At 46.5% G+C, this 24,284-nt stretch overlaps 1 protein-coding gene across 1 annotated transcript; it reads left to right on the top strand.

Annotated features, from left to right (window-relative positions):
- Positions 1 to 316: 316 nt before the first annotated feature.
- Positions 317 to 24,284, top strand: zbtb1 (zinc finger and BTB domain containing 1). The gene is made up of 2 exons (XM_072568019.1): positions 317 to 512; positions 19,878 to 24,284. The coding sequence occupies exon 2, from the start codon at positions 19,907 to 19,909 to the stop codon at positions 21,917 to 21,919; it is 2,013 nt and encodes a 670-aa protein (XP_072424120.1). The 5' UTR covers positions 317 to 512; positions 19,878 to 19,906; the 3' UTR covers positions 21,920 to 24,284.

The raw sequence follows: 24,284 nt of genomic DNA on the forward strand, positions 1-24,284 counted from the left end.
CCCTCTGCAGATTTTCAGTGTCCTCTGAACACATTGCTCTGCTCTTCATTTTAGTGTCATCTGCGAACTTTGACCCACTACACTTGGTCCCCAGCTCTAAATCATCTGTGTAAATTGTAAACAATTGTTGTTCCGACACTGTCCCTGAAGGAGGAACTACGTCAATGTGTCAAATGCAAAAGCAAAAGGAATAAAGACAGTTGGGAGCTGACAATCAATAGACAATTGGGTGAATAGTTGAAAAACGACAGGGGTCCGGAGTAGAAGCGATCGGGGTGTGTGTTTAATGGATAGCACCAATGAAGAGCTAGCACATAGGGCAACGGGCTGAATGGCTTCTTCATGTGCTGGATATCTCTGAGATTGGAGGGAGGTGGTAGCAGCACTGCAGGGTTGGGACAGGACATTTCCATTTTGAGGAGGAGATTAAGCTGCTCATTTCCTGTGAATTTGATTGAGGCCCTGTCCCGAGCCAAAGCGGCATCGAGGCCGGTTTCCAGCAGCAGCACAGGGTAAGAAAGGGACATTGCAAACCGGGGAGGGAGCTGTAACCGAGCCCGGGGTCTGGGACATTGCAAACCGGGGAGGGAGCTGTAACCGAGCCCGGGGTCTGGGGCATTGCAAACCGGGGAGGGAGCTGTAACCGAGCCCGGGGCATTGCAAACCGGGGAGGGAGCTGTAACCGAGCCCGGGGCATTGCAAACCGGGGAGGGAGCTGTAACCGAGCCCGGGGCATTGCAAACCGGGGAGGGAGCTGTAACCGAACCCGGGGTCTAGGGTATTGCAAACCGGGGAGGGAGCTGTAACCGAGCCCGGGGCATTGCAAACCGGGGAGGGAGCTGTAACCGAGCCCGGGGTCTAGGGCATTGCAAACCGGGGAGGGAGCTGTAACCGAACCCGGGTCTAGGGTATTGCAAACCGGGGAGGGAGCTGTAACCGAGCCCGGGGCATTGCAAACCGGGGAGGGAGCTGTAACCGAGCCCGGGGTCTAGGGCATTGCAAACCGGGGAGGGAGCTGTAACCGAGCCCGGGGCATTGCAAACCGGGGAGGGAGCTGTAACCGAGCCCGGGGCATTGCAAAGGGAGGCAGAGCTGCAGCTAAGCCCAGGGTCTGGGGAATTGCAACCGAGCGCGGGGACTACAGCACTGCAGCTGGGGAGAGAGCTTTAACCGAGCCTGTAGTAATCCAACCGGAGGCACAGCTGTAACCGAGCCCAGAGTCTATGGCATTGCAACCAGGAAGGGAGAGCTGTAACTGAGCCTGAGTCAAGGGGAATGAGAGCAGGAGAGAGATGTACGTTATAGCCCTGGGCAGGAGCATTGCAACTGGGAGGGGTCCTAGTCCGGGAACATAATCTCAGCATGAAACATTTATGGTGCATGGTCACAAACACAATTTATGACTTTATTGGCTGATAAAATAAGAATGTTGTTGTCAATGCATTTCATCTTGACTCCTCAAGACAATTTGCTAGTACCAACTCCAATTCAAGGAAAACATTTATACAAAAACAGAAATTGTTGGCGAAACTCTGCAGATCTGGCAACATCTGTGGGAAGAGATAATGCCTCCAGTCCAGCGTACCTCATCGTGACTGTTAGCAACTAGGAAAAAGTGGCATTTATGCTGAAGACGAAGGCAGGGGATATATGGAAGGGTTGTTAATCATGGAGATAATGGGTAGCGTTCCAGGAGAAAAGAAAAACTGAATAAAAGATAAGAGTTAAGAATAGGATAGAACAAGTGACTGGTTGCTTTCAGCACAACGTCATTACAGAACTGGGTGTGGGGATGGATTTTCAAAAAAATGGAACGCTGGATTCAGGTTCTAAAGTTAATGAACTTGATGCTGAGTCCTAAAGGCTGCAGGATCCCCAAAGTGGATTCTCAAGATGTTCTTCAAGTTTGTGCTGAGGCTCCCTGAGACACTGCAGCAGACCCTCTGACAAATGCTGGCATGGGAACACGGTGGCGTGTTGAAGTGGCAGGTAACTGGAAGCTCAGGGGCATTTTTAACAGGCAGAACATAGGCGTTTTGTGAAGTGGCCACCAAATCTGCATTTTCCAGAGCAGACCACATTGTGCGCAGTGATACAACAGACTAGATTGAGTGACGTGCAGGTGAATTGCTGCTTTGCCCGGAAGGTGTGTCTGGATAGGGAGGAGATAAATGGGTAGGTGTTACACTACCTATTACATGGGATGGTGCCATGGAGGTGTGGGGACATTCTGGAAGTGAAGGAGTGGAGCAGGGTGTCCCAGAGGGAACAGACCTCACAGGACGCTGACATGGTGGGGGCTGGGGGAAGTCTTTTTTTCTTATTTTTTTTCTTTTTTAACCCCCACACTACAGCCTAACTGCAGTAGTGCTTATTTTTCCCCAGCACCCATGGTGTGTGTGTAGGTGTGAGACACAGTGAGAGACACAAGGTGCACGAATCTTTATTCAATTCTCACCACCAGGAAGATAGGAAAACACCCGAGTGGCCGGTGACAAGCACTGCCCTTCACAAAAGGGCAATGCTGTGTGATCAAACAGTGAGGGGGAGGGCAGGGATTAAACCAAAATAGAGTTGGAGGGGGAAATAATGCACTCCACTGGGTGGGGGACGTATGTGTCCGGTGGTGGTATCCCATTGGAGGAAACAGAAATGACAACTGATGATCCTCTGGATGGGAAGACTGGTGGGTAGTGAGTGAGGATCAGGGGGGTCAATTCTGAAGAAGGGTCACTGGACCCAAAACGTTAATTCTGCTTTCTCTCCACAATGCTGCCAGACCTGAATTTCTCCAACACTTTCTGTTTTTGTTGCTGATTTCTAGTATCTGCAACTTTTATTTTAGTGTGGGACCCGATCGTTGTTGTGGGAGAGAAGGGGTGAGGGGAATCCACAGTTAAGAAAAAGGATGTGTGTTTCTGCAAACCCTTCACCTTCACAGAATCTGGCTACTGAGAAGAGTGTTGATAGTGGGGTTACCATGGAGAATGTACCAATTAATTGACTGACAGCTAACAACCAAGCTGTCATCAATAATTGGAGCATTCTCTCTACCAATCAGAGTTCACTTACCAAGCATACACCCCCCCCCCCCTCCCCCCATTATAAAAGTAACTTTTCCCTTTTGAACTGGTATTCTTAGAAATAGTCCTGATGAATGGAAGCTGAAGGGCCTTGACAAAATGTCTCCTTTTCGGCAAGTTTGAATTTATGAAGCTATTGAAGGGGAGTAGGGATAATCCTAGTAACTATAGGCCAGTGAGTCTCACTTCTGCTGTGGGCAAAGTCTTAGAGAGAATTGTAAGGGATAGGATTTATGCACATCTGGATAAGAATAATGTGATCAAGGATAGTCAGCATGGTTTTGTGAAGGGCAGGTCGTGCCTCACAAACCTTATTGAATTCTTTGAGAAGGTGACTAAGGAGGTAGATGAGGAGAAAGCGGTAGATGTGGTATATATGGATTTTAGTAAGGCGTTTGATAAGGTCCCCCATGGTAGGCTACTGCAGAAAATACAGAGATATGGCATTGAGGGTGAGTTGGAGGTTTGGATTAGGAATTGGCTGGCTGGAAGAAGACAGAGGGTAGTAGTTGATGGCAAAGGTTCATCTTGGAGTGCCGTCACTAGCGGTGTTCTGCAAGGATCTGTTTTGGGACCATTGCTGTTTGTCATTTTTATAAATGACCTGGAGGAAGGGTTAGAAGGTTGGGTGAGCAAGTTTGCGGATGATACGAAAGTCGGAGGAGTTGTAGACAGTGAGGAAGGATATGGCAGGTTACAGCGGGATATAGAGAAGCTGCAGAGCTGGGCAGAAAGGTGGCAAATGGAGTTCAATGTAGCTAAGTGTGAGGTGATTCACTTTGGTAAGAGTAATAAAAAGATGGATTACTGGGCTAATGGTAGACTACTTGGTAGTGTGGAAGAGCAGAGGGATCTTGGTGTCCATGTACACAGATCTCTGAAAGTTGCCACCCAGGTAAATAGTGCAGTGAAGAAGGCATATGGCGTACTGGCTTTTATTGGTAGAGGAATTGAGTTCCGGAGTCCTGAGGTCATGCTGCAGTTGTATAAGACTCTGGTGCGGCCGCATCTGGAATATTGTGTGCAGTTTTGGTCGCCATACTATAGGAAGGATGTGGAGGCACTGGAACGGGTGCAGAGGAAGTTTACCAGGATGTTGCCTGGTATGGTAGGAAGATCCTATGAGGAAAGGCTGAGGCACTTGGGGTTGTTTTCATTGGAGAAAAGAAGGTTTAGGGGTGACTTGATAGAGGTGTACAAGATGATTAGGGGGTTAGATAGGGTTGACAGTGAGAACCTTTTTCCACGTATGGAGTCAGCGATTACAAGGGGGCATAGCTTTAAATTAAGGGGGGGTAGATATAGGACTGATGTTAGGGGTAGGTTCTTCACTCAGCGAGTCGTAAGTTCATGGAATGCCCTGCCAGTAGCAGTAGTGGACTCTCCCTCTTTATGGGTAATTAAGCGGGCATTGGATAGGTATATGGAGGATAGTGGGTTAGTGTAGGTTAGGTGGGCTTTGATCGGCGCAACATCGAGGGCCGAAGGGCCTGTACTGCGCTGTATTCTTCTATGTTCTATGTTCTATGATTGTTCTAAAGACCCAACTTGTTTCCTTCCCTAAAGGGCTGAAACTGCTGTCCTTAGCCAGAGCATGTCCCCGCCTAGTTGTAAGCAAGAAGTTGACATGTTAAAAGGTGTGCCTTTGTGACAAAATTTGCATTACTAAGGTATCTTTAACATAGTGAAACACTCCCATGGCACATCACCAGAGCATGATCAGACAGAATTTAATATTGTACCACACAAGACGCTTGGTCAAAGTAGGTTTTAAGGAGCTTTTTAAAGGTGGAGACAGACGTGTAGATCAGGATTTTGAATCTGGGAATTCCAGACGCAGGTAGCTGAAGGTGTTACCAGCTATGGTGGGTTGATTAAAATTGGGAGGCCATTGAGGCGAGGAGGGAGTGCAGGGATCATGGAGAGTTGTGCGGCTGTTGAAGAGAAACAGGAAGGGTTGAGACCATGTCAGACTTTGCAAACAAAAATTTGAAGAAGACTCAACATCATCCTGCGATCACTCAAGGGTCTCTCTTCCCTCCATTACAGGCATTTACACCACACGCTACATCCGAAAGGCTAACAGCATTGTGGAAGATCCCACACACCCCTCACTCAAACTCTTCTCCCTCCTACCATCTAGCAGAAGATACTGGAGCATTCGGTCTCTCCCGGCCAGACGGTGCAACAATTTCTCCCCCCCCCCCCCCCCCCCCCAAGCCATCAGGCTCCTTAACACAGTATGATCAGACTCTTTCCCATCTGAAATCTTTGCACGCCTTTGAATTGCTGCTAGAATAATGCCTATTATTTATCATTCTTCAATTACACTGTAACTTGAATGTTTTGCACTTCTTATGCACTTTATGCCGTGTACAAGTGTGTAGTTTGTGCTGTCCTCACTATCCATTGTAGGGCCTTAACAATCCAAGACGGTGCAATTCCCAAACCAAGCAGTGATGTAGAGCTCAGGGTACTCTCAATGAACCCTCTGTAGAATGTGGTGAGGATGGAGGGCTGGGGGTGGGCTTTCCTCAACCTGCACAAAAAATAGAGATGCTGCTGGGCTTATTTGGCTATGGAGCTTGTGTTGTGTCCAGGTGAGATTCTCTGCCAGGTATACACCAAGAAATCTGGTGCTCTTCATGATCTCCACAGGGGAACCATCTATATCCAGTGGAGTGTGGTCAATCCATGCCCTCCTGAAGTGAACAACCACCTCTTTTGTTTTGTCCACATTCAGAGACAGGTCATTGGCTCTGCACCAGTCTGTGAGCCACTGCAGCTAATAGGAACCCTCAAAAATCAAGGCAGCCTTTGTATGGAGTTGCAGGTGATGGGGAAGAAATTAAACAAGTATTTTGCATCAGTGTTTACTGTGGAGAAGGACATGGAAGATACAGAATGTGAGAAATAGATGGTGACATCTTGAAAAATGTCCATATTACAGAGGAGGAAGCACTGGATGTCTTGAAGTGCAGAAAGGTGGATAAATCCCCAGGACCTGATCAGGTGTACCCTAGAAATCTGTGGGAAGCTAGAGAAGTGATTGCTGGGCCTCTTGCTGAGATACCTGTATCATCAGATGAGGTGCCAGAAGACTGGAGGTTGGCTAACGTACCATTATTTAAGAAAAGTGGTAAGGACAAGCCAGGGAACTGTAGACCGGTGAGCCTGATGTTGGTGGTGGGCAAGTTGTTGGAGGGAATCCTGAGGGACAAGATGCACATGTATTTGGAAAGGCAAGGACTGATTAAGGATAGTCAACATGGCTTTCTGCGTGGGAAATCATGTCTCTCAAACTTGATTGAGTTTTTTGAACAAGTAACAAAGAGGATTGATGAGGGCAGAGCAGTAGATGTGATCCATATGAACTTCAGTAAGGGGTTCGACAAGGTTCCCCATGGGAAACTGATTAGCAAGGTTAGATCTCGTGGAATACAGGGAGACCGAGCTATTTGGAGACAGAACTGGCTCGACGGTAGAAGACAGGGTTGTGGTGGAGGATTGTTTTTCAGACTAGAGGCCTGAGACCAGTGGAATGCCGCAAGGATCGGTGCTGGGTCCACTATTTTTTGTCATTTTATTTAAATATTTTGGATATGAACATAGGAGGTAAAGTTATTAAGTTGGCAGATGATACCAAAATTGGAGGTGTAGTGGACAGATTACAGTGGGATCTGAAAATGTGTCGCTGGAAAAGCTCAGCAGGTCAGGCAGCATCCAAGGAACAGGAGAATCGACATTTCGGGCATGAATGAAGAAGGGCTCATGCCCGAAATGTTAATTCTCCTGCTCCTTGGATGCTGCCTGACCTGCTGAGCTTTTCCAGCGACACATTTTCAGCTCTGATCTCCAGCATCTACAGTCCTCACTTTCTCCTATAAGATTACAATGGGATCTTGATCAAATGGGCCAATGGGCTGAGGAGTGGCAGATGGAATTTAATATAGATAAATGCGAGGTGCTACATTTTGGGAAAGCAAATCTTAGTAGGACTTAAACACTTAATGGGAAGGTCCTAGGGAGTGTTGCTGAACAAAGAGACCTTGGAGAGCAGGTTCATAGCTCTTTGAAAGTAGAGTCGCAGATAGATAGGATAGTGAAGAAGGCTTTTGCTATGCTTTCCTTTTATTGGTCAGAGTATTGAGTACAGGAATTGGGAGGTCATGTCGCAGCTGTACAAAACATTGGTTAGGCTACTTTTGGAATATTGCATGCAATTCTGGTCTCCTTGCTATCGCAAAGATGTTATGAAACTTGAAAGGGTTCAGAAAAATTTACAAGTGTGTTGCCAGGGTTGGAGGATCTGAGCTATAAGGAGAGGCTGAACAGGCTGGGGCTGTTTCTCTGGAGCATCAAAGGTTATGGAGTTCCCTCTTAGAGGTTTAGAAAATATTTTGGATATGGATAGGGCATATCGGGATAAATAGACAAAATCTTTTCCCTGGGGTGGGGGAGTGCAGAACTAGAGGGCATAGGTTTAGGCTGAGAGGGGAAAAATATAAAAATGACCTAAGGGGCAACTTTTCATGCAAAGGTTGGTGCATATATGGAATGAGCTGTCTGAGGAAGTGGTGGAGGCTGGTACAGTTGCATTATTTAAAAGGCATCTGGATGGGTTTATGAATAGGAAGGGTTTGGAGGGATGTGATCCAAGTGCCAGCAAATGGGACTAGATTACATTGGGATATCTTGTCGAGATGGATGAGTTGGACCGCAAGGTCTGTTTCCGTGCTGTACATCTCTATGACACTAACTTGATGATGTGATTCAACCTGTGCATTGCTGCACAGTCATCTGTCATCAGGGTGAACAGCAGTGGACTGAGCACAGCCCTAAGGGGCCCATCTGTGCTCACTATGATGGTGTTGGAGATGCTGTTCCCCATCCAGACTGACTGAGGGTCTCCCAGTCACCAAGTCTAGGATCCAGTTACCAAGGGGATTATTTAGGCCCAGCAGACTCCGCTTTCCAATCAGGTGCTGAGGAACGATTGTGGGCGGCACGGTGGCACAGTGGTTAGCACTGCTGCCTCACAGCGCCTGAGACCCGGGTTCTATTCCCGCCTCAGGTGACTGACTGTGTGGAGTTTGCACGTTCTCCCCGTGTCTGCGTGGGTTTCCTCCGGGTGCTCCGGTTTCCTACCACAGTCCAAAGATGTGCAGGCCAGGTGAATTGGCCATGCTAAATTGCCCCTAGTGTTAGGTAAGGAGTAAATGTAGATGTAGGGGTATGGGTGGGTTACGCTTCGGCGGGGCGGTGTGGACTTGTTGGGCCGAAGGGCCTGTTTCCACACTGTAAGTAATCTAATCTAATCTAAAGTAATCTAATCTAATCTAATCTAAATGCAAAACTGAAGTCTAATCTGATGTAGGTTCTCCAGGTTGTTAAAGTTCAGATGGAGGGTGGTGGAAATGGCATCATCTGTTGAACTGTCTGGTCGATACACAAACTGCAGGGTGTCCATTTTGAGGGGGATAGCACGGTCTTAAAGTCTCTCCTGCCAATGGAAAGATCTTTCCAACATCCACTCTGTCCAGGCTGTTCAGTATTCTGGAAGTTTCAATCAGATTCCCCCTCATCCTTCTCATCTCGGTTGAATATAGTCCCAAAGTCCTCAAACATTCCTCATATCATCTTTACTGTCCACTACACCACCCATTTTGGTGTCATCTGCAGGCTTACTAACTATACCTCTTATGTTCACATCCAAATCATTCATATAAAGCAGTGGATCCAGTACCAATACTTCTGGCACATCATTGGTCCAAAACGCAACATTCTATCGCCACTTTTGGTGGTTGAAGGTACTACTAACAAATTTGATAAAGGAGATTCGATGGTCGTAGTATACTTAGATTTTTCAGAAGGCTTTTGATGACATCCTCTGTAGAGCCAAGTTAGAAAAATTAGAGCATTGGGGGTAGGTATTGTATGTGCATGGATTAATGATTGGAATAACAGGAAAAAAGACAACAACAATAAATGGGTCATTCTCACTGAGAGGCTGTGACACAAGTGATGTACCACAAGGATTAGTAAAATCCGAAAGAACTGCGGATGTTGTAAATCAGAAACAAACACCAAAATTGCTGGAAAAGCTCAGCAGGTCTGGCAGTATTTGTGGAGAGAAATCAGAGTTAACGTTTCAGGTCCAGTGACCTTTCCTCAGAACTGGACCGTAGGGATTAGTACCTGGGCCCCAGTTGTTCACAAGGATTTGAAGGTGGGGACCAAATGCATTACTTCCAAATTTGTGGATGATACCAAACTAAATGGGAATGTGATTTCAGGAGGATTTCTAGAAGCTTAGTGAGTAAGCAAGAACATAAGAGTTGCAATATCATGTGGGCAAAAATGTATGGTTACCCACTTTGGTAGGGGATGATGTTCAGAGCATTTTCCTTTTAAAAGAAAGTGTAGATGTTCAAAAAGACCTGGGTGACCTTGTCGATAATTCACTGAAGACCAACATGCAGGTTTAGCAAGTTATTCAGAAGGCTAATGGAATGTTAGCCTTTATCACAAGAGGATTTGAGTACAAGAGTAATGAAGTCTTGCTTCAATTGTATAGAAGCTTGATTAGACCACACTTGGAGCATTGTGTGCAGTTTTGATTTCCTTATCTTGGGAAAGATGTTATCACCACGGGGGGAGAGTGCAATACAGGTTCACTGGACTTGCTCCTGGGATGGCGGGACATTCCTCTGGAGAGAGATTGGACAAACTGGGCATTTTCTATAGAATGAAAAATAATTTTATTGAAACCTACAAAATACTGAAAGGGATAGACAGATTAGATGCAGGTATGGTGTTTCCCCGGGTTGGAGAGTCTAGAATTAGGGGCACAATTTAAAAATAAGGGGGAAGTGCTTTGGTCCGAGGTGAGAATTGCCTTTACTCAGAGGGTTATGAATCTTTGGAATTCTGTTCTACAGAGGGCTGTGGAAGTTTAGTTTTGGAGTATATTTAAAGTAGAGTTTTGATTAATTTCTGATTACCAGTTATGTACTGGTAATATGGGGATATGGAGAGTAAAAGGCATTGAAGTATTCAATCAATTATGATCATATTGGGGCAGGATCAATGGGCTGAATAGCTAACTCCTGCTCCTACGCTCCTATCAAATGGTCTAAGCTTCTTTTGTAGGTTCGTTGCTTCTTCCTGACAACTCTCAACTTAATTTATGCTTAGCAAACTTTGAAAGAGCGCATTTGATTTCCTCATCCAAAATATTGACCTCTATTGTAAATGGCTGCAGTACCCTTCTGCTCTTAAAAAGATCATATATTCCTCCTATGTCCTGCCTGCTAACTATTTATCTATCCACGACTGTATATTACCTCCAGTTCTTTGTGGTTTGATAATAACCTCTTGTTTATGATTTACCAAAAGTGCTATGTAAATCTAGAAAATGCTGGTGAAACTCAGCAGGTCTGTGGGAAGAAAGCAGAGTTAACATTTCAAATCCAGTGACTCTGCTTTCTTCCCACAGGTGCCGCCAGAACTACAGAGTTTAATTATATTAAAATCCAGTTGTTCCTTATCTATTCAACTAATGTGTCCTCAAAGCTCCAGTAGGTTACAAATATAATCTCCATTTTGTAAAGCCCATTTTACTTTGTACTCCATTGGTATTTCTTAAGTTTCTTGTTATCACATCCATTATAATAGAACCTACTGTCGGTTAGCTCAGTTGGCTGGATGGCTGGTTTGTGATAAGTGATGGGATCTATTACATGAAGGACCCTCTTTGTCAACCTCTCCCCTCACCTAAGGCATGGTGATTCTCAAATTAAACCATCTCACTCTCGCGCTCTCTTGAGGTGACAGTGTCCAGGGAAGTGCGGGCTAGGTGGATTAGCCATGGGAAATGCAGAGCTACAGGGATAGGGTAGGAGTGTCTGGTCTAGGTGGGATGTTCTTTGGAGGGTCAATGTGGACATCGTGGAACTATAGTGACTTTACCTTTACTTAACAGGAATTACTGTTAATTACAAATAAATAGATTCTAGCTTACAGGTGAATGACATTTAAATTCAATGTATAACTATGAATTAAAACTCTCAACCTCCTTCTGAAACTCCCACCTCCCCACACACACTGAGGGTAAAACAAACATTTGTGTTATGCGTGGAGGGAAGGACTGAGAAAGCAGTTCACTGGTCATTGTCCACAGGGTTCATTTGAGATGATCCTTTTGGCTTGTCAGGACATGCTGCTCCTTGACTTTCCTTCTCCACCTATTTTCACTTGTAGGATGCAGAGAGAGACTGGTGCCCACTTACAAAGGCTCTGACGTATTGGTTAAAAGCCACAGCTTACAGCAACTGATAAAGGGAAATAAATAAGCTTGCTTCAGGCTTGAGGTGTCTTTTTTTTTGGTTTTGACAACAGAGAAGGGAGAGCACCTTCCTTTGTCTGCAGAGGTCCAATGCCTTCTGACTGAACATTCACAGCCCCAAACTATTCAGCTACTTGGGAGCCAATCACGTAGTGTTTGATAGTCAGAAGGGCTTTGTCACTGACAAATGGATACCATTCCACTTCAGTCAGTCAGCTACATGTTGCCAGCCAAACTCCACCCACCCACCAACTCCAACCAGTCTGTAGTAACCTCCTCCACTTTTAGAAACCTTTTATAACTTCTTTGGATCTAAGACTATCCTTAATTTCGTAATTAATCGTTTCCTGTTATATTTTTTGTACCAGAATAGATCATATAACTGTTGCAATGCATGCTTTCACTGTTTAAATATTAACTATTGCCTTTCTATTGTTATGCTCTTTAATGGACTTACTCAATCCATCACAGCCAACTCATGCTTCATGCCTTCCTAATTTCCTTGGGCTAGATTTAGGACCCTAGCTTCAAATGGACCGCTTAATTTTATACCCAGTGAAGAATTCCACCATGTTACAGTCACTCTTCCCTAAAGGGCCTTACAAAAAGATGATTTATTAATCCCCCTCATTGAATAACACCGAATATAGGATAGCCTGTTCACTAATCGGTGGTCTATTAAAAATCACCTTGTGTACACTCCAGAATGATATCTACTAATGTATATTATTGCTATTTTTGGATGCATCATTTCAAGAATATATACAATTTTGGAAAACTAGTAATGCAGAGGCCTAGGCTAATGCATGGTTGCAAATCCCACCATGGGAGTTGGTGCAATTTGAATTCGGGTATTAAAATCTAATTGAAAGCTGTTCTCAGTAACAATGACCATGAAACCATCATGAATTGCCATTTAAAAGTATATCTGGTTCACTTATATCTTTTTAGGGAAGGAAATCTGCTGTCCTTCCCTACTCTGTCCTACATCTGACTCTAGACCCACAGCAATGTGGCTGACTCCTGGCTGCCCCCTGAAATAGCCTAGAGAGCCGTCAGTTAGGGATGGACAATAAATGCTGACCCAGCCAGTGATGCCCACATCCTGTGAAAGAGGATCTGAGCTATAGGGAGAGGCTGAACAGGCTGGGGCTGCTTTTCCTGGGCCATCGGAGGCTGAGGGGTGACCTTATAGAGGTTTACAAAATTGAGGGGCATGAATAGGATAAATAGGCAAAGTCTTTTTTCCGTGGGGTCGGGGAGTCCAGAATTAGAGGCATAGGTTTAGGATGTGAGGGAAAAGATGTAAAAGAGACCTAAGGGGCAACTTTTTCTCAGAGAGGGTGGTACGTGTATGGAATGAGCTGCCAGAGGATGTGGTGGAGGCTGGTACATTTGCAACATTTAAGAGGCATTTGGATGGATATATGAATAGGAAGGGTTTGGAGGGATATGGGCCGGGTGCTGGCAGGTGGGACTAGATTGGGTTGGGATATCTGGTCAGCATGGACGGGTTGGACCGAAGGGTCTGTTTCCATGCAGTACAGCTCTATGACTCTATAAAAGTTGAGTGGTCAAATGTGAACTACTACTTTGGAATCCTCGCTGGCTGTTTAGACGTTTTTTAGTTTTGGGATATTTTTCTGTTCTGTTCATGAGAGGATTCCATCATCTTTCCTACTCGTGTATTAAGCTGACTGGTCTACATATCCTAGACTTGGTCTTGTCCTGTATGAAGGCATCATTAACAGCTGTGGTTTGATACTGGTATTGATTGAAATTGTTCACATTGGCACAACATCAGAATGTTTTACACCCCATGTTGTCTTTTAGATTAGATTACTTACAGTGTGGAAACAGGCCCTTCGGCCCAACAAGTCCACACTGACCCGCCGAAGCGCAACCCACCCATACCCCTACAATTACCCCTTACCTAACATTACGGGTAATTTAGTATGGCCAATTCACCTGACCTGCACATCTTTGGACTGTGGGAGGAAACCGGAGCACCCGGAGGAAACCCACGCAGACATGGGGAGAACGTGCAAATTCCACACAGTCAGTCCCTGAGGCGGGAATTGAACCCGGGTCTCTGGTGCTGTGAGGCAGCAGTGCTAACTACTGTGCCACCGTGCCGCCCACCATGCTGGGTTTAACCAGATGTGCGAAAATGGAAACTTTGAAGGATGTTTCCTGTCTTCCTGTGACTGTCACTTGTGTCGATTTAGTACGAGTGTTGTTGCTAGTGGGACTCTGATCTCAGATGAGCCCCTCCCTTCAGTCTGGGACACAGGAGGTAGAGCTCAGAGGACACTGAGTTAGAATACGTTAAGTTATAGGGGTGAAACTGGCTACTAAGAGTTCAGCTCACTTGCATTAGTCAGGGAAAATATCAGCCTGGATTCCTGCTCCCTACTTCGGTTTGTCTGGTGAAGACCATGTCTCCAACAATTCTGAGACAGAGGTGACCCCAATCCAGCACGAACATCCCAGAGTGTCCTTCCATGGCAAAGGGCATATCAGAGGCTGAGAGTAAACACAAACTGAGCAAATCCTGAACCAGCAACTCATCTAAAACTCTACTATCTCCAGTATCCTGTTTTGTTGGCATTAGATCCTGTGGATGCAAATCAGCTTTCACAGATACTTGCATAAAGCCACCATAATCCCAGAGGACCGTTGTGCCCCTCTCTCTCGTTGGAGAGGGGTGACTGGTGCCTGTTTAACCTGAGGGTCAGCATGCTGAAGGCAAAGGGAGAGATTGAGAAGCAGAGTCCTTCATAATAACCTCAGCTAGTGTGGGAACTGAACCCATACAGTTGGCATCACTCTGCATTGCAAACCAGCTCTCCAACCAACAGAGCTTTTAGTCACCTACATACCCAAACAAACATCACAGATAATAAACCATAATCCATTTTCTTGAGGGAACACTGCATTGTCAGAAGCTAGTATGGAGGGGACACTGGAATTCTGGTGGTTCTGTTAAGAAAGCTGTGGGGTTCTAAATGCAGATGGGTCAGGAGTAGGCCACTCGGCCCTGTTCTGTCATTCAGGAAGATCATGGCTGATCTGGTCACCCCCATCCCTATAAACTTTTCTGGGAATAAATGGCCGAATACCTGCACTTTATTTGTTTAAATAATTAATTAAACAAATAGAAAATGCAATATGCTGTACATAAATCTGAGTAGTAGTTACATCACTATTATGGATATTGCCTTTGGCCTATTCTTTTTTTTTCAAACCATTCGGCCCTTGGAACCATTCAATATGATCATGGATGATCATCCAACTCAGTTGTTTGTTCTACTTTCACCCCATATCCTTTGATCCGTCAGAACTATAACTAAATCCTTGAATAAGTTCTGGGATCTACATAGACCAACAGAGACCAACATATCCCATTCTAAAAGATGAAAGATTTGATCTGAAATTGTTTATTGTATCGCACCTCCATGACACTGGACTCCTTTGGCTATAAATTCTATGAGCACCATCTTATTCTCCACAATCATCTTAAGGACCAGCGCTCAGACAGCTAGTGCTTCCAAATAAACTTGTTGGACTATAACCTGGTGTTGAGATTTTTAACTAACTCCTTGAAAACATTCAATGTTTTAGCCTCAACCACTTTTTGTGACAGAATTCCACAGGCATTTTATAATCACAACCATATTTCTACAATACAGTTGTTGAGGTGATATATCATTCTCAGGAATAATGAAAGTCCCAACAATTGCCTTAACTTCACACATCTCGACTTAGTGTTTACTTTCAATAAGCCTTTGCTGACAAAAGTTTCCTTAAAGTCTATTTATTACAAGATGATTATAAGAACACAAGCATTTTTTTTGCTTTTCATATGCAAAATAACATTACCTTGATCCCCACACCTCCGAATTAATATGAGTCACCAATTTTTAGTTTTTATTTGAAAATGAATGGGGACTGTCTTTTGAGCAAAGTTGAAACAGGCTGGGACTCTACTCACTGGAATTTAGAAGAATGAGAGGCAATCTCATTGTAACACATAGGATTCTTAAAGGGCTTGATGGAGTAAATGTTGAGAGGATGTTTGCCCAAGTGAGAGAGGAGGGCTTCGGGGTGTAGTGTCAGAATAGAGATGCCAAATTAAGACATATGGAATTTCTTATCGGTGGGTTGAGAATCTTTGCAACTCCTTGCCACAAAGAGCTTGGGGGGGGGGGCAGCATTCTTGCATATAATTGAGACTTGGATAGATTTTCTGATCACTGGGGAATCGACGGTTACAGGGAAAGGGCAGGAAAGTGGACGTGAGGAATGACGGATCCTATAGAATGGTGGAGCTGACTCGGGGGGGGGGGGGGGGGGGCGCAAATGGTCCGTTCCTATTTCTGATGGTCTTGTCATCTGAAATAAAACCGTGTTGGAGAAACTCAGCAGGTCTGGCAGCAATCATGGAGAGAGAAACTTAATATCTTGAGTCAAATATGACTTTTCTTTGGAACTGAAAAGCCATACTACAATCAAAAATGAATTAAGTGGACAAAAAAAATGGTGAATAGACTATAACATCAGAAAATATTGCAATTGTCCATTTTGGAAGAAGAAGACAGCCTAAGCATATACAGTCATCTAAATGGTGAAAAAGTTCAGAATTCTGAGAGGCAGAAAGTAATATGAATCATAATCAGTTAGTATGTACGTACAGCAGGCAATTAGGAAAGTGAACAACATGTTACCTGGGACTACGATGTTGTGGCCATCACGGAAACATGGATAGATGAGGGACAGGAATGGCTGTTGGAGGTTCCTGGTTACAGATGTTTCAGTAAGATTAGGGAGGGTGGTAAAAAAGGAGGGGGGGTGGCATTGCTAATTAGAAATGGTATAACAGCTGCAGAAAGGAAGTTTGAGGGGGTTCTGCCTCTGGAGGTAGTATGGGCTGAAGTCAGAAATAGGAAAGGTGCAGTCACCTTGTTGGGTGTTTATTATAGGCCCCCCAATAGCAGCAGAGATGTGGAGAAACAGATTGGGAAACAGATTTTGGAAAGGTGCAAAAGCCACAGGGTCGTAGTCATGGGCGACTTCAACTTCCCAAATATTGATTGGAAGCTCTTTAGATCAAGTAGATTGGATGGGGCGGTGTTTGTGCAGTGTGTCCAGGAAGCTTTTCTAACGCAGTATGTAGATTGTCCAACCAGAGGGGAGGCCATATTGGATTTGGTACTCGGTAATGAACCGGGACAAGTGGTGGGCTTGTTAGTGGGTGAACATTTTGGTGATGGTGACCACAATTCTGTGACTTTCACCTTGGTTATGGAGAGAGATAGGTGCGCACAACAAGGAAGTTTTTACAATTGGGGGAAGGGAAATTACGATGCTGTAAGACAGGATTTGAGGAGCATACGTTGGGAGCATAGGCTGTCAGGGAAGGATGTGGTGGAAATGTGGAACTTTTTCAAGGAGCAGATACGACGTGTCCTTGATATGTATGTACCGATCAGGCAGGAAAGAAATGGTCGTGTGAGGGAGCCTTGGTTGATGAGGGAGGTTGAATGTCTAGTAAAGAGGAAGAAGGAGGCTTACATAAGGTTGAGGAAACAAGGTTCAGACAGAGCAGTGGAGGGATACAGGATAGCCAGAAGGGACCTGAATAAAGGGATTAGGACAGCTAAGAGGGCATGAAAAATCCTTGGCGGATAGGATCAAGGATAACCCCAAGGCATTCTATGCGTATGTGAGAAACCTGAGAATGACGAGAACAAGGGTAGGTCCGATCAAGGACAGTGGTGGGAGACTGTGTATTGAGTTGGAAGAGATAGGAGAGGTCTTGAACAAGTACTTCTCTTCAGTATTTACGAACGAGAGGGACCGTATTGTTGAAGAGGAGAGTGTGAAACGGACTGATAAGCTAGAAGAGATACCTGTTAGGAAGGAAGATGTGTTGGACATTTTGAACAACTTGAGGATAGACAAGTCCCCCGGGCCTGACGGGATATATCCTAGGATTATGTGGGAAGCAAGAGAGGAAATTGCAGTACCGTTGGCAATGATCTTCTCGTCTTCACTGGCAACGGGGGTGGTACCAGGGGACTGGAGAGTAGCGAATTTTGTGCCCCTGTTCAAAAAAGGGAATAGGGATAACCCCGGGAATTACAGGCCAGTTAGTCTTACTTCTGTGGTAGGCAAAGTAATGGAAAGGGTACTGAGGGATAGGATTTACGAGTATCTGGAAAGACACTGCTTGATTAGGGACAGCCAGCACGGATTTGTGAAGGGTAGGTCTTGCCTTACAAGTCTTATTGAATTCTTCGAGGAGGTGACCAAGCATGTGGATGAGGGTAGAGCAGTGGATGTAGTGTACATGGATTTTAGTAAGGCATTTGATAAGGTTCCCCATGGTAGGCTTATGCGGAAAGTCAGGAGGCATGGGATAGAGGGAAATTTGGCCAATTGGATAGAAAACTGGCTAACCGGTCGAAGTCAGAGAGTGGTGGTAGATGGTAAATATTCAGCATGGAGCCCAGTTACAAGTGGAGTTCCGCAGGGATCAGTTCTGGGTCCTCTGCTGTTTGTAATTTTTATTAATGACTTAGATGAGGGAGTCGAAGGGTGGGTCAGTAAATTTGCAGATGATACAAAGATAGGTGGAGTTGTGGACAGTGACGAGTGCTGTTGTCGGCTGCAGAGGGACTTAGATATGATGCAGAGCTGGGCTGAGGAGTGGCAGATGGAGTTCAACCCTGCCAAGTGTGAGGTTGTCCATTTTGGAAGAACAAATAAGAATGCGGAATACAGGGTTAATGGTAGGGTTCTTGGTCAGGTGGAGGAACAGAGGGATCTTGGGGTCTATGTACATAGATCTTTGAAGGTTGCCACTCAGGTGGATAGAGTTTGTAAGAAGGCCTATGGAGTATTATCGTTCATTAGCAGAGGGATTGAATTCAAGAGTCGTGAAGTGATGTTGCAGCTGTACAGGACTTTGGTTAGGCCACATTTGGAGTACTGTGTGCAGTTCTGGTCGCCTCACTTTAGGAAAGATGTGGAAGCTTTGGAGAGGGTGCAGAGAAGATTTACCAGGATGTTGCCTGGAATGGAGAGTAGGTCGTACGAGGATAGTTTGAGAGTTCTCGGCCTTTTCTCGTTGGAACGGTGAAGGATGAGGGGTGACTTGATCGAGGTTTATAAGATGATCAGAGGAATAGATAGAGTAGACAGTCAGAAACTTTTTCCCCGGGTACAACAGAGTGTTACAAGGGGACATAAATTTAAGGTGAAGGGTGGAAGGTATAGGGGAGATGTCAGGGATGGGTTCTTTACCCAGAGAGTGGTGGGGGCATGGAATGCGCTGCCCGTGGGAGTGGTAGAGTCAGATTCATTGGCGACCTTTAAACGGCATTTGGATAGGTACATGGATGGGTGCTTAATCTAGGATAGAAGTTCGGCACATCATCGTGGGCCGAGGGGCCTGTTCTGTGCTGTATTGTTCTATGTTCTATGTTATCATTTGAGGGGAATTAAATACAAAAAGAGAGGTTATGTTTCAGTTATACAGGGCACTGTTGAGACCATATCTGGAATACTGTGCAAAATACTGGTCACCTTCTTTAAACAGTTGAAAAAGATTTATTAGAATAACAACTGGAATGTCATTTGAGGAAAAGTTGGAGAGGCTATGCTTGTATTTGCCACATTTTAAAAGAGCAAAAGGTAACTTGATTGAAACGTCATAAAGATCTGGAGGGGACTTGACCAGGTGGGTGTGGAGAGGAATCCTCTTGTGGCAGATTTGAGAATTAGGAGATCATTGTTTACAAATCAGGGTTGCCCATTTAAAACACATTTGAGATGATTTTTTTCCTCACTAAGGGTCTGTGGAATTCTCCCTCTGAAAAGGTGGTGGATACAGTGTCCTTGAATATTTTTAAGGCTGAGGTGGATAGATTGACAAGTAAGTTCATGGTTATTGCGAGGGTAGATGAGCATGTGGAGTTGGGGTTACATTCAGAAGTCATAATCTTATAGAATGATAGAGAGCAATGGAGTGGAATAGCATGCTCTGAATTTGCATTTTCATAAACCTTAAGAGTGTAAATAACGTGAAATCAGCGATTGGGCTGTCTTATAGTATAACTGATGACTTTAATTTGAATGCACATTGACCTTTCTCATGTGAATGTTACCTAGTTTAGAAATGGTGGCCAAGGAGGGACAACGGAGATCCTAAGTGGCAGGTTGCAGACTCTGGGGCTGGTGTCACAATGTTATAGTCTTTGTGAGGAAGTTATGAAAAAAATTGTCCTTTTTTTTCAATTATTTGTCTTGTTCGTTGGAGGTTGGGTTTGGAATGTGTGTATCTGCGTGGCTCTTTGAAAGGGCCAGTGTGGAATGGGTGGGCTGAATGGCAGTGATTCTCCAATTAATTTGTAGCACTAGTCCAACTTTCTGCTTCCTTGCAGGGACTGGGCTGACTGGCGGGTGGTCCAGGATGCCAAGGCTGAGTCACAGTGAGTACGTTCTCCAGCAGCTGAACAACCAGAGGGAGTGGGGATTCCTGTGTGACTGCTGCATCATCATTAATGACATCTACTTCCGAGCTCACCGTGCCGTGCTGACTGCCTGCAGCTCCTACTTCCGAATGATGTTCATCAGCCAGCAGCTGACGGGGAACCTGAGCCTCAGTAATGTCAACATCAGCGCCGAGTGCTTCGACCTCATCCTGCAGATCATGTACCTGGGGAAGCTGGTCGGGGTCCCCTCGGACTTTGAGGAGCTGCGATCCGCCATGACCTTCCTGCAGCTCTACTACGTGCCCAAGAGCCTGGACGAACTGCAGCAGAACGACGGCAAGGCCGCCCCGTCCCCCCCAGTGGCTGTGGCCCAGCCGAAAGGCGCCATGATGTTCGGGGTACGGATGTACGAGGAGCGGCCGGGGGAGCTGGTCAAGAGGAGGCGGCGGGAACCGAGCCCCGAGGTTAACGGCCTCAGCGCTGCCCCCACAGTTGCGCCGCCGCTGCCGTCCCCCGCCGCCACCATCACCACCACCACCACCATGGAGGCCCCGGCCCGGAAGCAGGGTCGCCCGGGCCTAAAGGGCAGGCTTCACCCCCGCTTCGGCAAGTGCTACACGTGCGACTGCTGCGGCTTCGTCTTCAGTTGCGAGAAGCTGCTCAATGAGCATGCGCTGACCTGCAACAGCCGGCGTGCGCCTGCGCCCCCTGAGGGGCCGGAGCGCGAGGGTGAACCCGTTAAGGCGGGACCCAGCGGGCGGCCCGGCTCTGCGGAGCCGCCATTGGCGTCGCCTGAGGAGAACGGCACGGGGAGCGGCCGCCCGCCGGTGAAGACGGAGCCCGACGACACGGCGGCCGTCGACCTGCACGATATCACCGTGGTGCAGGTGGCGGACGACGGCGAGCTCGCCTCGGACGACGACGAGGAGAAGGCGCTGGCCTTCGAGGGGGCCGGCGGACTCCGCGGCGGCAGGGGGCACCGGCCGTCGGAGGGTCACCCCAACTGGGCCGCGGAAGAGGACGAGGAGGAGGACGACGATGAGGAGGAAGAGGAGGAGGAGGAAGGGCGCACCTTGAAGCTGGAGCCGCAAGAGGGACGAGGCAGCCCGCTGGGGCCAGCCTGTGAGCTCTGCGGAGTGGCACTGCCTGAGAGTGAGCGCGCCGGCCATTATGTGGCCCACCACGTGGACAGCGTGTGCGCATGCGGCAAGTGTGGCCGCCTCCTGGTGAAGGGTGGCCGCTTGCAGGAGCACGCTGAGCGCTGCCTGGGCGGCCACGACGCCCTGTACCCCTGGCAGGCCAGCAGCGGGCAGCCCGTTCCCCCATCAACCCCGGCACCCCCGGGAGACTCGCCGCCGGGCCCTCAGCTGGCCAGGTTCACCTGCCAGGTGTGCGGGGGCAGCTTCAAACAGCGGTACCAGCTGCAGGAGCACATGTACCGCCACGTCGGCCGCCACTTCCAGTGCTCGCAGTGCGCCCGGGCCTTCGACCAGGAGAAGCTGTGGGTGGAGCACATTTCCCGCTGCATGTTTGGCCAGGCGCCCCGCGAAACCCCGTCCGAGAGGGTGGACCGGCGGAAGCATGTGTGTAACCTCTGCGGCAAGGCCTTTTACCAGCGGTGCCACCTGCGAGAGCACTTCACCACCCACACCAAGGAGAAGGAGTTTGCCTGCCAGATCTGCGGCAAGGAGTTCCTGCGGGAACGCCTGCTCCGACTGCATTTGGACATGCACCGGGGAGATGCCCGTTACGTCTGCCCCAGGTGTGGCCAGGGCAGCTACCGCAAGCATGACCACCTGCGCCACATGGTGTCTCATCTGGTGGGCCGAGAGGTCATCTGTGAGGTCTGCTTCCAGGTGTTTGAGGATGGGGAGCTGCTGGAACGTCATACTGACGTCCACCTTCACACCTGCACCTTGTGTGGGGACAAGTTCAAATTGAAGAAGGACCTCACTATGCACCATCTAACCAGCCACACCAAGAAGCTGTGAGTGATTACCCCTATTCTCCTAAAGTATTCCACTGGACCTGCCATAAACCTGCCTAGAGTTTGTTTTCAGTGGGATGATCTATCCCACCTCCTCGCCTTCTTTATCTTCTCTGGTGTTGTCCTCCCTGGCACTATTCACCAGAGAACTGATCCCAGCAAGGCCCAACATTCATCGCACCCCTTGCCAGAATGTCACGACTGGTGGTAGTAATCCCAAATCACGTCCCTACAAGAAACCATCATGCAGAGGATGTTGGAGAAACTCAGCAGGTCTGGCAGCAAAGAGAGAAACAGAGTTAATGTTTCAAAGTCTGGTATCATACTTCAGAAATGTCCTTTGCTCCGACTGTCAGCATTATGAACTCAAAATGAGATCATATGTCTCAGGACTGGGATCCCGTGGGATGGTAGGACATAGTATTGCTGACACACAGAGGAGGAACTGACACTGTTGACTTTAATTCCATAATATAATGCTCAGATTTATCAAGTATATCTCATTGATTATTATGTGATATTTGGGAACCAAGACCTGGATGGTGCTTTCTCCATTGTAATGGCAATTGACAATTTGCACATGGCTGTAGGAATGCAATGTATTTTTAAAATAATGTCCACTTTTTCCATCTCAGAATGATGGTCTAATTTCATTACTCTGTTTAAGAACACTTGTTCACAATCAGGAATAGGTTTTTGTTGTGCAAAAGCACTGGGACTAACAACTGACAGAGACACACCTTTACCTAATATTAAAATAGAATGCTGGAGGAATTCAGCAGGTCTGGCAGCATCTGTGAAGAGAGAAACAGTAAACATTTTGAGTCAGGTATGACTCCTTTAAGGTCCTTTTAAGGAAAAATCATACTTGACTCAGCATTAGCTCCACATTGTTCTCTCTGCAGATGCTGCTGATCTGCTGAGTTTCTCCAGCATTCCCTGTGGTTGTTTCAGATCTCTAGCATCCACAGCACTTTGCTTTTACATCTGGACCTGTATCTAAACATAAACTGGAGGAGGCAGAATTGTTCTCTTTTGAAGTAGAGATGGTTAAGACAAGATTTGAATGCTGTGTTCCAAATTACCCCTTACGTTTCTGACAGGGTAACTAAGAACTACTTCCAGAAGCAGACACAGATTGTCTGTAATTAAAGAAAAAAGCAGACAGGGAACTAGATCTCTAAAACATGGAAAACAGGCCTTCGGCCCATTGAGTCTGCTCTGGTCAAAATGGTTAACTGTCTAATCCCGTTTTCCAGCACGTGGCCCATTGCGTTGTATGCCTTGACATCACGAGTGCACATTTAAATACGATGTCAAAGTTATGAGAGTTTTTCCATCTACCAGCCTTACTGACAGTGAATTCCAGATTCCCACCACCCTCTGGGTGAAAAAGCGTTGCCTCTCTTTCCCTCTAAATCTTCTATTCCTTACCTTAAATGTCTGTATCCACTTGTTAATCCTCCCATCAAAGGGAAACGTCTCAACCATGTGCCCCTCAGTCTCCTCTGCTCCAATCTGTCTTTCATAAGTGAAACTTTCCAGCCGAGGCAATAGCCTGGTAAATATCCTCTGTCCCCTCTCCGGTGCTAACATATCCCTCCTTTAAGGTAGACTCCAGAACTGCACACAATACTCTAGCTGTGGCCTAACCAAAGTTTTATGCAGTTCCGGCGTAACTTCCCTGCTGTTCAACTCTATGCCTTGACTAAAAAAGGCAAAGAATCCCCATATGCCATCTTAACCACTTTATCGACCTGTCCTGCCACCATAAGGGGCAGGTGTTCATGCAAACCAAGGTCTCTCTGATCCTTGGTTCTACACGGGGTTATACTTTTCATTATGTATTCTCTTGCCTTATTTATCCTGCAGGATTGAGCAGTGGCTGGTGCTGAGTAGTAATCTGACTCTAATGTCCCAGAGCCAGGACTGCTTTCCTGGAGATTCTCGTCTGCAGAGTCTCCCCTGCCCCTAATCCTCACAGAGTGGGTCAGACCTGTCCTTTGATAATGAGAGGAGCCATGGGATCGAAGCACTTGATCCAAGAGTAAAGCAGCAACTGCTTCCCAGGCAGTTCTTTAACTAGTTCTCTGTGCCCCCCTCCCTCTTCATAAGCCATCTCTGCCTCTCTCTTGATCTCTTGGATGCTGTGTGCTGCCCCCTTCATTGCTAATTTTGGACAATCAAACGGCAATATTGCTAATTTAAGGAGTCAGAATGTTTGCAGGTTGTAACCAGCTGATTTCACTGGATCTTGCCTTACAGTAGCAGTACACGAAGTCACTTGTGAATTGATCTGTTTAGAGACTGGCAGAGTTTTTAAAATTACATTTTTAATAAAATGTTCAGTATGTATGCAGCAACACTAA

This window comes from Chiloscyllium punctatum, chromosome 4 (assembly GCF_047496795.1).
Source record: "Chiloscyllium punctatum isolate Juve2018m chromosome 4, sChiPun1.3, whole genome shotgun sequence".
NCBI classification, from domain to species: domain Eukaryota; kingdom Metazoa; phylum Chordata; class Chondrichthyes; order Orectolobiformes; family Hemiscylliidae; genus Chiloscyllium; species Chiloscyllium punctatum.